Source organism: Pseudochaenichthys georgianus, chromosome 17 (genome assembly GCF_902827115.2).
Source record: "Pseudochaenichthys georgianus chromosome 17, fPseGeo1.2, whole genome shotgun sequence".
Classification (NCBI taxonomy): Eukaryota; Metazoa; Chordata; class Actinopteri; order Perciformes; family Channichthyidae; genus Pseudochaenichthys; species Pseudochaenichthys georgianus.
Genome location: NC_047519.1, coordinates 7,852,514 through 7,870,231, shown reverse-complemented (window position 1 = coordinate 7,870,231; position 17,718 = coordinate 7,852,514). Strand labels below are relative to the sequence as shown.

At 39.8% G+C, this 17,718-nt stretch overlaps 1 protein-coding gene across 1 annotated transcript in view; it reads left to right on the top strand.

Moving 5' to 3' along the window:
* Nucleotides 1-17,459, top strand: part of LOC117462528 (UDP-N-acetylglucosamine transporter-like) — a 39,658-nt gene extending 22,199 nt beyond the window's left edge. Inside the window, exons 5-9 of the mRNA XM_034104788.2 lie at nt 8,983-9,105; nt 9,267-9,441; nt 14,208-14,326; nt 14,427-14,560; nt 16,374-17,459. Coding sequence (XP_033960679.1) covers nt 8,983-9,105; nt 9,267-9,441; nt 14,208-14,326; nt 14,427-14,560; nt 16,374-16,467 — 645 coding nt within the window. The 3' untranslated portion in view covers nt 16,468-17,459. The remainder of the gene's footprint in view (nt 1-8,982; nt 9,106-9,266; nt 9,442-14,207; nt 14,327-14,426; nt 14,561-16,373) is intronic.
* The last annotated feature ends 259 nt before the right edge of the window (nt 17,460-17,718 follow it).

The following is a 17,718-nucleotide window of genomic DNA, read 5'->3' as shown; positions in this document are numbered from 1 at the left end:
CGAATATTCGAAATTATTCAGGTGTTCGAATAATTATTCATGTATTCGAATATGAGTTATGAATATTTTTATTAATTTTTTTAAATTTTTTATTAATTTTTTTTTTTGGGAGATGCCTAAGTTGATTACATATTATCAAATTGAATAATTCAATGAATACGACAGAGCCATAGCTAAATGCGGGCAGAGCTGCTGATCTCTCTCTCTCGCGTCCGGTTATACTTCACTCGTGTTTATGTCCAAATCCATCAGATCTAGCTAGTTCTAGCCAATGATATGGCTGCTGCCCCTCCCTACACGTAGATCACGCAGACTCAAACCTCATTTTAGGCCCAAATGTGGCGCAAATGAGCTCCGCAGCCGTTGCGAGGTTCCGGCGCTAACAGTTCATGAGCGTGCTCCCCCGCCCTCCGTCAACACTCGCGACACATGAGTGGCCAGCCTAAACAACAATAAGCGCTGCTTGGCAACCGTGTGTGGCGGCAAAGTACATAGACATTTTGACAGGAGAGATTTAGTTTTGCCGGTATTCAACATATTTTACCAGTCATAGTCCGGTAATTATTTACACTCCAAGAAGAGTCCTACACAACAGACATGGCGTCAAAAAGGAGTAATGTGTGGAAATATTTCGACCAGGTTAGTGAGTGCGGTGTAGAGGTCAAACTATGCCAAATGAAACTTATATATACATGCTATACATGCTATACCTTGCTATACCCGCAACCTCCGTTCCAGAGGGTCTTCTCTACAGCTGGCCTGATTGTGAATCGCCTCCACACATGAAAGCTGTAGGCCTATAGCTGTCAAACTGTGATCACTAGTTCAATACATTTGACAAATTCGACTTGGTTTCTACACTTATTTGAACATGTATGTATTTCTAAAAAATTATTGAGAAAAAATTGGGTAAAAAAAAAAATTCAGAAATTTTTTTTGCACATTTTTTTTTTGCCCAATTTTTTTTTTATAGGATATTTAAATTTCGGTTAACCGGTTAACCGTTTTTTGGGGGGTCGAATATTCGAATATACAATTACTTTCAAATTCCCATCCCTACTGGAGATACTTTCTTTGATTAGACTACCAACAACACAACACGGTGTTGTCAGCTAGCATATATGCTCCCTCATTCTCCACCTGCCTGCACTTTCACCACATCCACCACACGCTCCAAAACCTGACGTCTCTTTTGGACTTGTTCCCTATGAGCAGACATCTGACTGCCAGCAAACATGCTTTCGATGTCTGCTTTAGAGCACCGTAAGAAAAAAGCTGTGTAATGCTCTTTTTGTGCTCCTCTGTACGCTGGTGTGCGTGCGTCCAATCTGACATTCCAGTTATAAATGTGCCAGTGTCAGTCCTCTTCCCATATGCCAGACATACAAAACAAAACAACATATGACGTCCCTTGCAATAGAGAACCGCAGTGACGCGTCCTACAACCCGGAAGTAAACTTCTTCCGGTTCCTTCGTCAAAAACGCAATGCAATTTCTCCATAGGATTTTGGAAAATAGCTCGAAATAAGGTCTGTGGTTGACACACATCTAAGAGAGGGATCACGTTTTGTTCAGCCGGATAATCTCCACATGTCAACACTACTTTTATAATTTTGAATCATAAATCTAGTCGCCAGGAGCAAAATGCTAACGTTATGCTATAAACGAACTACAAGCTAGTACAGCAGTAGGGTCGCACGACTTCAACGTCACGCCAACTTAAGATCGTTTATAAAAGCACATTAAGAAGCCCCCTTTCTCTAATTCCACAACGTTGGAGGAAATAACATGAGGAGAACGGATTAATAGGCTGTTCGTGGTTAACGTGTGTTGCTAACTTTATTCGGCATTCTAGCCTAATCTGTTATCTGTAAATGTTAAATATACTGATTGAAGGGATAATCCACTAACATCCTTTAATACACGTGTAGTTAATTTGATTCAGATGTTCTGATAATATCCGCAATATAAATCTTTAAACGTCTTCTTACCTTTAAAAGTCCATCACGAACGGTTTATGCTACAACTCTACTGCGCTGCCAGCCGCAGATCCACGATCCGCCTTTGCTGTAAAAAACTGGTCCATTGGAGTGAACGGAGATGTCGTAACTCTTCTCTGGGCGGGGTCTGACATCCAACCCCGTCTTTTATCCGACCCCACCCCATTCCGCGTTCCGCAGCGAGGACCTTCTCGTCTTTTCAGCAGTGCCATCTCTAAAACGGCGAAACAGTCACTCCCCATCATTTAAATTTCACCGTTTCCAGACTCTCCTTTGGAAAACATTGGCCGGGAAACGATAGAACGAGCACGTTTCATGCGAAGACCTGTGGCTGCAACCCGGAGCAAAGCAACAAACCATTGCGTAGCTAACTAGTAGCGCTAGCTTTAGCTAACGCTAGCCAACGAAACTAACTGCCGAGTAAAATTGGAAAACACTGGTAATTATTGTTCTATAATTTGTAAAACTACGGTGTTAAAAATGACAATTTCAAAAATACAGATTCTAATGGTCAGATATAGATATACAGATATTAAAGATACTACAGAGACTAAAGATAGGCAGGTACTTGCTTTCAAGCAGAACACAGGGGAAATCAAACTTAGCGGGAGTGTTTACGTGTTCGGCGTAATGACGTACAACGGTCTCGACAATTTCGGTAGTCCTATTCAGCCACCCGGTAACAACCATCGTTTTTCAGACACGTAAACTCTTCAAAAATCACCAGTGGGGTCACTGCTGATGTATTTAATGTCGTAGAACAAAACGTGATTTATCTCTTAAATATGTGTCAACCACAGACCTTATTTCGAGCTATTTTCCAAAACCCTATGGAGAAAATGCATTGCTTTTTGACGAAGGAACCGGAAGTGCTAAAAATGCTAACTTACTTCCGGGTTTTAGGACGCGTCACTGCGGTTCTCTATATGTAAGCCACTTTCTGCTGGTGCCATCTTTACAGGTGAATACCTTCTGCACAACTGTATTTCTGGTATGTTGTTGTGGGTGCTGTTCTAAAAACATCTGTAACATAGATGGCTCGGGGCGGGCAAAGTAATCTATGTCCTCCTGCTCTTTGCTCTCCTCACTCTCGCTGACACTCTCCTCCTCTGGGGATGCTACCTGGCTCAACACAATGATACAGAATGAATGGATTCCCTGATAGAGGTCCATACAAATAGGCATTGACATAACAATACCACACAGTTAATGGTCAAAACTACATGTGTGCCTCAATTTTTTATCTATTTCTATATTATTCATTCTATATATTGTCAATCAAAACTACCACAAGAAGCTGACTATAACAAATTGTTTCAGGTCCCAAAAGACCACTGTTGCCCTTATAACCAAATAAGTAAATAAACTAAACAAAACAAGCTGCCAGCTGACAGTAATTGTTCATGAATGTTGGTTAACTTTCAATGAGACAACGTATCAGAGTCCCATTAAGCTATATTTTAACTTGCCAGGGAAAACCTAAAAAAGCCAGCTTACTAGCTTGTAGGCTAACGAATGTTTCTCTTATAATATTTGTCTTATTTAGTTTTATGAGTCAGGAAATAATGCATAAGAAAGGGGGTGGAGTTGCTATTCTGTTCAATGATTCCCTTCAATGCAGGAAGACATCGTATGGAAACTTTGATTCTTTTGAATATGTGGCCCTTCAGCTGACATGCTCCTCTCGAGCTCTGTTCCTAAATATCTATAGACCATCCAAATACTGTGCAAGCTTTTTTGATGACTTTACTGAACTGCTGTCTATAGTGTGTATTGACTTTGACCGTCTAGTCATTGTTGGTGATTTTAACATCCATGTTGACAACCCCCAGGACAGAGGGGCTAAAGAACTGTTTTGTGTTCTTGATAGCTATGGACTGACTCAGCATGTGACGGAGCCCACGCACAATAAGGGGCACACTCTGGACTTAATTATCTCAAAGGGTCTGACTATCTCTAAGGTTGTGGTGACTGATGTTGCACTCTCTGATCATTCCTGTGTTTTCTTTGAGAGCTCTATTTCTGTTCACAAAAATGTTCAAAAAGAGGTAACCACAAAGCGATATTTAACTGAAAATACTAGGGAAATGTTTACTCAGAATTGTTCTTCCACACTTGCCCCTGCTAACATCTCAGTAAATGAGCTAGTAGATCATTTTAATTCAAAAATTAAAAATGTTATAGATGCCATTGCTCCAATTAAGGTAAAGGAAGTGACTGGGAAGAAAATATCTCCATGGAGAAAGGCCATGACCGTGAGAGCAGAAAAAAGAGTGTCGAAAAGCTGAACGCAGGTGGCGAAAAACAAATCTTCAGGTTCACTTTGAAATCTATAAAGAGAGACTTGGCCTTTATAATTTGGAATTGAAAAACGCACGACAATCGTTCTTCTCTGACATCATTACCAAAAACAAAAACAACGCCGTGCCTTGTTTGCTACCGTCGACTAACCCCAGTGTCAGTAGCCTCTGAATTTCTATCCACCAGGGCGTGCAATGATTTTGCCTCCTTTTTCACTGACAAAATTCAGAAAATCAGACAAGCAGTCAGTGCCTCTGCATCAGAAACAGCAAATGTGTTGTCTCTGTGTCCACTTAACATCAATTCAGACATCATGACACAATTCCATCAGATTAATGATAAAAACCTAGAGGACATTATACAACTTCTGAAATCCTCCTCCTGCTGCCTTGACATTATTCCAACAGGATTTTTCAAAGATGTTTTTCGTTGCATGGCCTCAGATCTACTTCATATAGTAAACAAATCTCTTCACTCAGGTATTTTTCCACAGGCCCTGAAAACTGCAGTCATTAAACCGCTCTTAAAAAAGAATAATCTAGATGCTTCAGTAATGAACAATTAAAGGCCCATATCAAACCTCCCATTTCTAGGTAAAATCAGTGAAAAAGTTGTTTTTCAACAGTTAAGTAATTTTTTGCATTTAAATAACTGTTTCGATGTGTTCCAGTCAGGCTTTCGTCCAAACCACAGCACTGAGACTGCTCTTGTAAAGGTCTTCAATGACATCCACCTAAACACAGACAGTAGCAGAACTTCAGTGTTAGTATTATTATATCTCAGTGCTGCGTTTGACACTGTTGACCACAGCATATTACTAGACCGACTGGAAAACTGGGTGGGACTTTCGGAAACAGTTCTAAATTGGTTTGAATCCTACCTAAAGGATAGAAACAACTTTGTTTCTATAGGTAAATACACATCTGAGTTGACAAATATGACATGTGGGGTTCCTCAAGGCTCCATCTTGGGGCCTCTTCTCTTTAACATCTACATGCTACCACTGGCTCAGATAATGAAAAACAACAAAATAAGTTACCATAGCTATGCGGATGACACACAAATGTACGTAACAATTTCACCAGGAGACTATGCTCCAATTCAAACATTGAGTAAGTGCATTGAACAAATCAATGACTGGATGTGTCAGAACTTGGAGCCAAGTCAGAACGTATAAAAGTTAGCGCTGAGCTTCAGTCTGCAATGTTCAAAACAACAGATAAAGCCAGAAATCTAGGTGTAGTCATGTACTCTGACCTGAGTTTCAACAGTCACATTAAAACAGTTACTAAATCAGCCTACTATCACCTAAAAAATATATCTAGGATTAAAAGACTAATGTCACAGCAGGATTTGGAAAAACTTGTCCATGCTTTTATCTTCAGTAGACTCGACTACTGCAATGGTGTCTTCACAGGTCTCACTAAAAAATCTATTAGGAAGCTGCAGCTGATTCAGAACGCCGCTGCTCGAGTCCTCACTAACACTAAGAAAGTGGATCACATCACTCCTGTTCTGAAGTCTTTACACTGGCTTCCTGTGTGTCAAAGAATAGATTTCAAAATACTGCTGCTGGTTTATAAAGCACTGAATGGTTTAGGCCCAAAATACATTTCTGACCTCCTGCTAAATTATGAACCATCCAGATCTCTCAGGTCTTCAGGCACTGGTCAGCTTTCTGTCCCCAGAGTCAGAACTAAACATGGAGAAGCAGCGTTTAGTTATTATGCTCCAAACATCTGGAACAAACTCCCAGAAACCTGCAGGTCCGCTGCAACTCTTACTACTTTTAAATCCAGGCTGAAGACTTTTCTTTTTGTCGCTGCTTTTAATTGAACTATGCATATCTTAGACTGCACTGTAACTTTTATCCATGTATTTTTCTTTTAATGTTTATTTTATTAGCTTTTCTTTTTAATGACTGATTTTAAATGCCATTTTCTTAATGTCTTTCATTTTTTGTACAGCACTTTGAATTGCCTTGTGTTGAAAAGTGCTATATAAATAAACTTGCCTTGCCTTGCCTTATAAGTGCTTCATCAAAGGGATATTAATGGGTTCCAGAACTACAGAGTATCATAACCTTAATAGTAATAATCTTTTCCTAATTTTCTTAGCTTCTGCTTCTGCTTCCCTCTCCCCACTCGCGCTGATCTCTCTCCCTCTCATCATCTTCCTCACCACCAATATCGGCCACGGGTTAGACGAAGATGGACCTGCACCTGTACTAAACATGTCGGCTATTTTGACACAAGCGGCAGCATCAGCACGAAGGGCCTGCTTTTTTCTTGCCCGCAATTTTCTGCTTTTCATTTGGCCTTCGCCTTCGCCATTTCTAACTCGAACTTCTTTCTTTTCTCGAAAAAAAAAGGCAGTTTGGCTTCAACGGCCAGCTCACCTCCTGGGGGCGTGATTTAATTATGCACACCGAGCGGCCAAAGGGGGAGGTGATTAAAGATTTGATTGGGCCGGCCCAGTGTCAATTACTAAAAACATTTAAACAGAGGGCCAATCTACCCGTCTTATGGGCCGGGACTTCATAAAAAATGACGTGTCGGCCCAAAAGGCACGTCGGCCCACCGGGAAAATGCCCGGTATGCCAGATGGCCAGTCCAGCCCTGTTAGTAAGGCTAAAGAGCTACCGCAGGCTGATGTGTTTTAACCACACACACACGCGATTTAAACGCAGACTTTTGTTCCTCCATGTTTCGTTGTTATTGTTTCACTGAGCGGACCCGCGATTTTTTTTCAAACGCTTTTTTGGCCCATCTGCGGCGGTAATAGGTTTTGTGCGCTGTGATGATTCGGCTGTACCTTTAGTAATGAATATTAAATGTTGTGAGGAAATCTTTCCACCAATAATTCCAATAAGTAATCCAAAATGTATTCACTTCAGGTTTACGAAAGTAACTGTAATCAGATTACTCGTTTTTCAAACGTAACGCGAGCTGAATACAGTTACTTGATTTTTGTATTCTGATTACGTAACGCCGTTACATGTATTCCGTTACAACCCAACCCTGGCAACATCACAGGTTCCTCCTCCTCCATGTCAAAAAACAAGCTTAAAGCTTGACTCACGTTCAGAGTTCTCTTCATCATAGTTGAATCTTCAAAACTCTAAATCTATCTAACTATATCTAAATTCTCAATGTTTGTCTGTCACTTTACTTCAATCGCAGTCTCCCGCAGCCTCTCTTCGTCTCCCGCCGCCTGTCTTCGTATATCTTCGTCTCTCTCCATTTCCCGCCGTCTCTCTTCGGTTCCCGCCGTCCCTCTTCGTCCCTCTTCGTCTCGTTTCGTATCACTCCGTTTACCTGATTACCTCACCCCCTTCCTGGTAAATACATCCTGTTGAGCAGAATCTACAGTTTCCAGTATTTTCCGTTTCGTAAAATGATAAAATACGGCGAAGATCTTAAAATATGTGCTTCCATTATTCATACTTCTGAAATATATCTGTATTAACTTTATATCATCGTATGTCCATGTTTATTGGGTCTTTTTGCATGAAACAAAGACTGGCATATAGTTTCAAGCCAGTACTTTCGACAGAAATACACATATACATCCTGTTGAGCAGGATCTACAGTTTCCAGTATTTTCCGTTTCGTAAAATGATCAAATACGGCGAAGATATTCAAATATGTGCTTCCATTTTTCATACTTTTGAAATGTATTAACTTTATATCACCGTATCTCCGTGTTTTCTGGGTCTTTTGCATGAAACAAAGACTGGGATATAGTTTCAAGCCAGTACTTTCGACAGAAACACACGGCAATGTTGTCCGGACTGTTGTTTTTATGCGGCACCGGCTTGAACAGGTCATGTGATCTGATCACGTCGGCGTGACGGTCGACTCCAAAGGGTTAATATTAAATACATATAAGTATTTTTACAACTTGTATTTAGAAATACTCTGTTGTAATTATTGATGCATACATGTGTTCATCCATTCAATGTGGCATCTGCTATAATGGGGTTAATGTATGATATTACTTAATAATACAATACATTATAATATATGATATGATAATTACAATTTAGTTTTATTCATTTCTTATTTCATAGTTTCTCATTATTATTATTTGTATCGCTCATCTTATTTTTGATTTTATTCATCTGTGCGAATCTGTGCTGTCCTGTTTTTCACTCTCACCCTGTTGCTGTTTGAACTACTGAATTTCCCCACGGGATTAATAAAGGTCCATCTTATCTTATCTTAATGTATAAGTTGATTTACTTCAATCTACTGTACTGTGTAAAAACACCCCAACCATATTACAAGAAATATACTGCATAAAACAAACTATATACTTTATTTGATCTAAAATATTGATGTTTTTTCTTTATAGTAGCTTGTGAAAACCATACAGTAACAAATAAGTGATTAAATGCTACAGTATTCAGCAAACACAACTGCAGAGCTGCAAACATTGAAACAGACTAAGTTCTACACCACCCAGGTGTCTTTGTGTATTTTGTGAATGAAGCGCCATCTCATGGTTAAATCCTGTAATCCTGTAATAATGGGGAAATTGGGCAACGCCCTCTAGCAATTTGGCAACACCCCCAGCCACTGGCATCCGCTGGGCTTTTGACTGGGACACACCCATTTGAGTCTGATCTGGAGTGCTCCATCTGTATCTTACTGGTGTGTTTTTGTCGTTCTCTACATAGGTTACGTACCAGTTGAAGATCCTCACCACAGCACTGTTTTCTGTCTCCATGCTGGGGAAGAGGTTAGGATTGTACCAGTGGCTCTCCCTACTGTTCCTCATGGCTGGAGTCACTCTAGTGCAGGTACCAGCGGCACCAAGTCCCTGAGCAATTTGAGAAAACACGGGTTTTTCTGCTTATCTGCTTCATTAACATGGAATATGTCTTAATAGACTCCTTAGATGTTTAAGTCATAAGTGAGTTATACACATGTAAAGCACTCTCTCTGTCCTCCCCTTCCTCAGTGGCCCACAGAGTCTGAAGTGGACTCTGAGCAGGCGGTCCTGTCTGCAGGCTCACAGTTTGTGGGGCTGATGGCTGTGCTCACGGCCTGTTTGTCCAGTGGCTTTGCTGGAGTTTACTTTGAGAAAATCCTAAAGGAGACTAAGCAGAGTGTGTGGGTCCGAAACATACAGCTGGGTGAGTGACCAAGGCCTCCGTATGTTTGGGACTTATATGTGTTGAGAAAACGTACATTACATTTAATCAGCTGATGCTATGCGTATGCATTTAATTGTATACAAGTCAGAAAGGTGCAAGAATCAAGCAAGTACATTATCTTCATGAAATATGTTGATTTACTTCAAGTGCTACATGTATAGTGTTATGACCCGGCTCAAAAGGCCACAACAAAAAGGAGACACACCATGTTGACGGTTAACAAAATATGTTTATTTAGGACAAACAAATCAAATTAAGTCAAAACCAGTAAAGTATGAGGTGTGGATGTCAGTGGTATCAGTAATGTAAATGCAGGGTGAGGACATGTATGTGTGTGAGAGTGTTGAAGTACACCAAGTAAAGCAACTGAAGAAACTCATAGTATACTCAACCAAACCAGAGTGCCTGCAGGGAAAAGCAGAGAGCACAGACAGGAGTAGAGAGGCTTTAAAATAGCTGCAGAGCACCAGACCCAGGTGCCCTGAGTTACTGCAATCAGTGCAATCAATGCAGCCAATGCAGCACAGACAGAACAGCCACACCCTCTCTACTGATGGACCCACAGGGGCATCACAATAGACAAAAAGAGACAGAGAGGGGTTGTTATTTGGAAGAAAGTGTTTCACTTTTTGGAGCCAGGACATCTTCCAACAAGCCAAATCTGGGACAAGAGTACGTTTGTGTGGGACAATGTGGGACAAGGTACTGCAACGCTGAAAGGCATTTTCAATTTCTATATAATCTCCATATAAACGGATTGAATAAAAACGTCTACTGAAACCATTAGTTTAGAAATTAAGTCCTAAGTGTGTCGCTTCAAATCATATTACCTCCATGCAAGATTGCAAAGAAAAACTCCATGGGATTTGCCTACGACTGGCTTCACACATGATTAAATCCTTTTCTTTTAATAGTTTCCATCATACTCCGCTAAAAAGTGCATGGTGCAGTGGTAGCTTGTACTGCTTTGTTCCAGTAGGGCGTGACATGCACTGGAAAAACTCAAACGTTGATTCTAATTAAATGTATTATGTCAACAAATTTCACATAACTGTATTAGGTTAGTTGAAAGCAATAATATAAAGTTGAACCTTAAATAAAAAAGGTTAAACTTTAACTCTACATTTAGTTGAGGTCAACGTTTCAGTTTTCTCAGTGTAGGTAAGGAGACTGGTGACAGGTTGGCGAGCCCTTGTGTGAGCTGCTTGGTTGACATCTGACTGCAGGCAATGGTCCCTCTCTTGATTTCTACACCGCCATTGGATACAATAAAATTCGGAGCAGTCCCACACAAAGCAGGACACCTGGGGTGCTTGCTTGGTAGCACATGTCTTCCTTCCGAAGTGAGGCAACAATACTTCCTAGCCTCGGAAAACGAAGAATGGACCAAGCTAACAGGTGTGCAGGTGTGCGTCATATGAGAGGCCCCGCCTTACATTTTCCGCTACAGATTTGGGGAAATTAGTCTGTGCGCAAAGCATTGTGGGGATTTTAAGACCGCGGAGTCTACACATGTGCAGCCTCGAAATTTCTCGCTACGAAGTACGCCGGGCTCGGTAGAATTCCAAGTATGCTGGACATTGGAACAGTCCTTCTGCGGCACTCGATGACGTAGTATGCTTGAAATAGTGGCTCTGGAGCAGCTTTACTCGAGATTGAGAAACCCCCACGGTCCCCCTATTTGCAGTGAGGAAGTATATTACATTACATAACATTACATATTATTTAACAATGCCCTTTATCCAGGCGACTTACAAAGAGTGCAATCATCCATGAAGATACATACTCAGACAGAAATAACCCTGCAAGTACATTACCTTTTAATAAGTCAAACCATTTTAAGTGCTGGTGCATTTGCTTTAAATGACACAACCCTTTTAGTGCTACACAAAGAGCAGCAACCTGTGTGTGTTTGGCCAACATATCCTCATAGTTCTTTTTTAAATCTTTGTGGGTTCTTCAAAAAATATCCAGCAACACAAGCAAACAGCGCACCTGAGCAGTGCTTGTTTAGGCAACCAAACGACTTGGTTAGAATTAGAGAAAAGGAATTAGCACACCACTTTTCATAGGCATACTGTAAGTACTGAATGAACACTGTATGAGAACAGCCTGCCCTCACACGTGGACACAAATTCATTTTTATTTTGGTCACAAACATTAACTGATAAAAAGGTTTAATAATTTTCAATAACAATTCTTTATTGTAGCTCACTGCTTAGCAACACATCTTCTAAATCGCCATGCCTACAAAGCACATTTAACTGAAAAGTTCAAGCTGGGGAAAGGGAATGTTGGCAACCTGGCAACACAAATGTTGGCTTTAATGATACTATTGGTATTAAGGGTTAATTAATGGTTTATTAAGATTGAGAAATACCTTAGTTACAGCTTTTGAGTACTCATCATAAATTATTATTTTAGAAGATTGTACCAGAAAAACAGCTTTGACTGCTATATATCTGCTAAGCTGTTAGATCAAACTAGTAGAGCCAATCTAAGGTGTAATTCAACCAGTATAAATGTGCAGCATCATAAAATCCTAACTGACATTTTCATGTTTCACTGTCGTACCTAATGTTGACACATACATATTCATAGATAAGGAGGTGTCACTCCAGTTTGTTCTAATAGCACTAATTGTGTTACTTTTGCAGAATGGCTCTTCTTATCTCTCGCTGCAAGCCTCTATTGAATGTTCCTCTTTAGTCATGCATTCATCGCAGCATCTCTGCCAGTTGTGCATATGAAACTCCCCATCCACTCTACATTCACACTGAAGGAGCTAATGTAGTGTATGCTTGTGAAGATGAAATATATATATTAAATATGTATGTATTCCTTTGTGACGAGGGCTCAACACTACTTCAGAAGATGAAAAAAAATACTATGCTGTTATGGGTTAGCCTAATTTGAAAATAATGTGAATGAATGTGTAAAGAAAAAGGACTTTCACATAGCTAACTTATCACCAGAAGACGGTTATGGAAAGCAAAGCTGAAATGACCATATTTTCAATCTGGTGAAATGTTATCTTGTTTTTATGTTTGATATGAAATGATGATACATTTAATAAGAGAAAACAATAAAATGTTCCCTTTGAAAGTTGATCTAACATGTAACAAAACTTAATTGGATTCAGAGAAATATTTGTCAATCTCTGCTTTTATTTCCATCATTAAGGCCCTCCCTCTCTTGGTCTCTCCAGCTACAGTCTTGCCCTGTTATTGGACCCTTATGGTCTCTCAAACAATTCAAAAGAGTTCTTTGTTCCCAAGTGGCTGGGACAGAACAACAACAGTTGGTTCAGACAACTTTCTCACTCCCTAATTACAGGTTGGTGTGATGAGGCCATCTCAGTTTATGGGGCAGAGCAGAGGGCAGGAGGTTAAAGATCACAGATGACGTACTCTCTTTTCCTCTTTTTCTCCTCCTGTTGTAACTTCTCCATTCAATGATTTTTGTGACCATGAAAAATCACAAGCGAAGCAACCACTGGGAGGCGTGTGTGTGTGTGTGTGTGTGTGTGTGTGTGTGTGTGTGTGTGTGTGTGTGTGTGTGTGTGTGTGTGTGTGTGTGTGTGTGTGTGTGTGTGTGTGTGTGTGTGTGTGTGTGTGTGTGTGTGTGTGTGTGTGTGTGTGTGTGTGTGTGTGTGTGTGTGTGTGTGTGTGTGTGTTAGTACATGTTAAACTCTGTTAAGCCTTGACACCTTGAGGCTGAGTTTGACCAACAAAGATGAATTATTAAACGACTGTTTAACGTTCATTAACAAACTTTGAAATTAACAAAAAAATATGAAATAATAAAAATGAACCTCTCTATGAATGTCAATTCCGTGTTCACGTTGAACCTAGAATAGTTGTGATTCTGTTGCACTAAAATAAAATCCAAATATAACATTTGACCAAGTATTAACTTTGAACTTACACTTTAGTTGTTGTTATTTAAAAAATGGCCGCCTTTTGTGATGAATAGAGCGTAATAATAAAGATCCCTTGAAGAAAGTTAAGGGATAGACTTTTTGATGAATTTCTTTTCATTATTACACTGTTATTGTGTTTAACTGTCCTCATTTTTTTCTTTTTTTCTTGTTATTCTTGTTATTTCTCTATACATTTTTTCTAAAAGGAATTATTAGAGCAAAGGCTATACAAGCATTTCTTATGATTTAAAAGCTAAAAACATGCCAAAAATAGAGCATGAGCTAATCCTGAAAACATAGCAAGTTAGCTAATATTGCTAACCTTGTTCTGCATTGACACTGGCGCCATTTACAGACCCCACTCTGGGTCTGTAAATGTCTTCCTCCTGGCAGTCAAAACTCTTATGTGAGATGTGAAAAGTAGAACAGAAGCCGGTTAACTGAATTAACAGCTAACTAGCTAACAGCAGTAGCTAGGTTTCTCCCTGAGGTTTCTCCCATGTTCCCTTTAACTGTGGGTTTTCTCTGGAAGTGTTTCCTTGTACGATGTGAGGGTCTAAGGACAGAGGGTGTCGTATTGTCATCCTGATATTCTGTACAAACTGTGAAGTCCACTGAGACAAATGTAACATTTGTGATATTGGGCTATATAAATAAACATTGATTGATTGATTGATTGAGCTAGCACATAGCCTTACTTTAGCAACAAGCTAAAGTAGGTCTATCAGTATTCCAGGCAGAGCAGAGTGGGGATGTCAAAGGAGGAAAACCGATAACACTTGCTTTTTAAAATTTGACCAATTTACTCTCTTTTTCCCCTCAGGGTTGTTTGGCTTTGTGTTCGGTATTGTAGGAATGACAGTTTATGACGGCGAGAGGGTTAGAGAATCGGGAATGTTTCAGGGTTACAACACCATCACCTTCACAGTTGTTGCCTTGCAGGTTTGATCATTATATTTCTCTCATTCTTACATTCATCGAAATGTCATCAAATGAATTCAGTGTACACTGTTTGGAGTAATTTGAAACTCTCTGCGTGCAGGCTCTGGGTGGGTTGGTCATAGCGGTGGTCATTAAATATGCAGACAACATCCTCAAAGGATTCGCCACCTCTCTGTCCATCATTGTGTCCACACTCATTTCATACTTCCTGTTGGAGGACTTCAACCCTACAAGGTAAACACATCATGCTGCTCACCCACAGTCCCTCAAGGCTACATTTTCGGATTTGAGAATAATTACTCATAATATGCCTAACTAATGCTAGAGGTGTGGGTTTAAGGAAAACACTGCAGTATGTCAGTTGAAACTAAAATATAACTATTATATATGACATTCGTGGTTCCCAGGTAATGTATCATACATTTATGATGCTGTGATTTTTCATCTAGCTCAACGAGTATATTGTGTTGAAGTATTGACAAAAATATCTAACAACTATAGAATGGCTTGCCATATTGGCTTAACCCACTGTATACTCAGTATTTAGGAGCTATGAGCCTTTGGAACAATGGAAGGGTTTTTTATCTGGGTATTTGGCTTTCGGCCTAATGGGATGTTTTTTGGACTTCTATGGTTACGGTACAATCATAGACTGTATATATAAATGGACGTAGTGTCTGTGACGTCAAAACATAGAACTTAAATTAGTGATGCAATGCTGAAATGTATAAATGTGACAGTCAAAAAGCATAGGTGTTTTAATGCCATATTCACTTAATAACGCATGAACAACTGTTACAAATATTTCTATATAGTCTGTGTTGGTAAATGTCATCTACGTTGCACATTTCCTGTTGAAATACATGCATACCAAGTTACTGAGTGGCACTTTCGTTTTGATAAAACAGTGTAGTTCCACTATATAAATGTTACATTCATAATCACGAGGCAATCTGCAGGAGAATTAGCTATTTGTTGTTATTCTTAATGCTTGTCATTCACATGTTAATAAAATAAGTATACATAGCAGAACAATTGTGGCGATGATCAGCTTAATAAGACTTGTTCAACATAATTTCTTTAGCTAATACTACAGCGGGCTGCAGGCGAACCAAGTCCGCGTTTCGCTGGATTTCTTGATCTCCAGTTATAACACCGGACTCCGCCGCCGGGACGCCAGCCAGAGCTAACGGAGCCGCAGCGTGCGGCCGGAGCTAGCCCCCTGCGGCTCCGTTAGCTCCGGCCGGCGGACTCCGGTGGCCACCATTGGGATAATTGGGTCCCCTTTTAACATTTGCTCCCGTTTAGCAATATGGGCGTCATAGCCATAGACTATAAAAGTCTTACCCAAGGCTGAATCATAAACTAAACTGTATGTATATATATATATATCAAGTACAGTAACTACAACTAGCTAACAGCCTAGCAGAGTGGACAAGTGCTGAGACACGTACCTGTCCATCAAGATGACCACGCCCTAATTTATGCAAAAACTTTAAGACCTAATATAAATAAAAGGGTCGCGTTATAAAACAATTCACTCACCAATTCATAATCATGAAGGTGGAATCCAACTATATCCCGAATAATTTTTATTGCATCCAGGGGCAGAAACATGTTTATTTCTGCTGTAAAATTGGGCATTTTAACATGGGGGTCTGTGGAAATTGATCCTTTCTGCAGCCATCGCCTATCGGATGAACTGCAGTTTGTGGCACTTCCTTATTGGCCTCCCGGCTCTGCCCCAGAGTTTGCCACTTGGGTACAATGAGCATTCAAAAAAGAATGACATGCCATTAGATGGTGAACAATGAAAATATGATACCTACTTAACAACATGACATTTATACCATCTAAGCATTGTCTGCATGTTAGCATTCTGGTGTTAGCATTTAGCTCGAATTATCGACATAAGAGTCACTTAGCTACTAGCATAGACCTCTTAACATGACATGATATGATCATCACACAATTATTATTTGTTTACATTAACTTTTAATGCTTTTATTTTGTTCTCTCTTTTTATCTGTTCCCACCTTTCTCGTAGTTTATTTTTCATGGGGGCAATGCTGGTTATTGCCGCCACATTCCTCTACAGCAACGAGTGCAAACCTGCTAACGGCAGCGCCATCAAAGTCTAACCTGAGACCTCTGTGAAGTGTGCTACAAGAGAGGAGTGACGTCTGCCACCTGACATAGACCCTTCCGGAATATATGAACTGTGACATTAAGTATGGCGTGCAGGAATTATTCAAGCCGTAATTTGAAAGTGATAAAACCTGGCACTGCCAAACATCTACAAATGGAGGCTGCTGGGGCTGTATGTTCTCCATCAGTTTCCTGACTGGGGGTCAATAATATGAAATACCTTTTCTTATTTAATACTAACGGAAAGTAAGCCTAAAGTGGAGATAACTTTCGTGAACGGACACTGTCAGTACAATTCTAGTGTTCAGGAGTAACTCGTTACATGCAATTATTTAATTAAATAACAAAATAAATGCAATTGTAATCAGTAACAATTACTAAGAAAGAACTTTTTTATTGAATTAGTTAGTTTTAAAATGTTGTTGATTACTAAGGTTTACAATGCGTCTGTGTTATTAATTAGCTCAAGCTATCAAAATCGTTAAATGATTTATTACATCTTATACCTAATACATATCTAAAGTAATCTCACCAAGAGTGGGAATGACAGAATAAAAGTTATGGAAATGAACTGTTAATGCAATTTACAGGGATTACGATCAAACCAAGTCCTTATATTTGAAAACTATTATTTTATATATTTAAATATACCGGTAATGTATTTAAATGTAATGGGATGAAGGAAAAGGGGTTTATACGAAACAAAAAGGGTATTCATGGTGCTAGCAGCTCATGCCTCAGAGGGGGGAAACTCCTCGACAGCTTCCATCTAGTCGTGGAATGAGGAGAAAACCTGCTGCAGGGGGGGGGAGGGGGTGCCTCTGGTCAAAGATGCTGAATGTCCTTTTGAAAATGAGATGAAATAAGATGGAATATGGCTGCGTTGACCTTGCTGCTCACAGTATGAGCATTTATATCAAAAGCACTCATTTTGATCTAAATGAAATGCAAATAAAGGTCTTTGTTTGAGAACAAATGAATAAATTAAGGCATCTTTTTTTATGTTGAAACAACCGGCTCTGCCTTGATCTTTTTTTCATACTTCAAAGTTAAGTGAATGGATAGATCAACACTGTGTGTGTGTGTGTGTGTGTGTGTGTGTGTGTGTGTGTGTGTGTGTGTGTGTGTGTGTGTGTGTGTGTGTGTGTGTGTGTGTGTGTGTGTGTGTGTGTGTGTGTGTGTGTGTGGTGTGTGTGTGTGTGTGTGTGTGTGTGGGTGTGTGGGTGTGTGCACGTGCGTGCCCA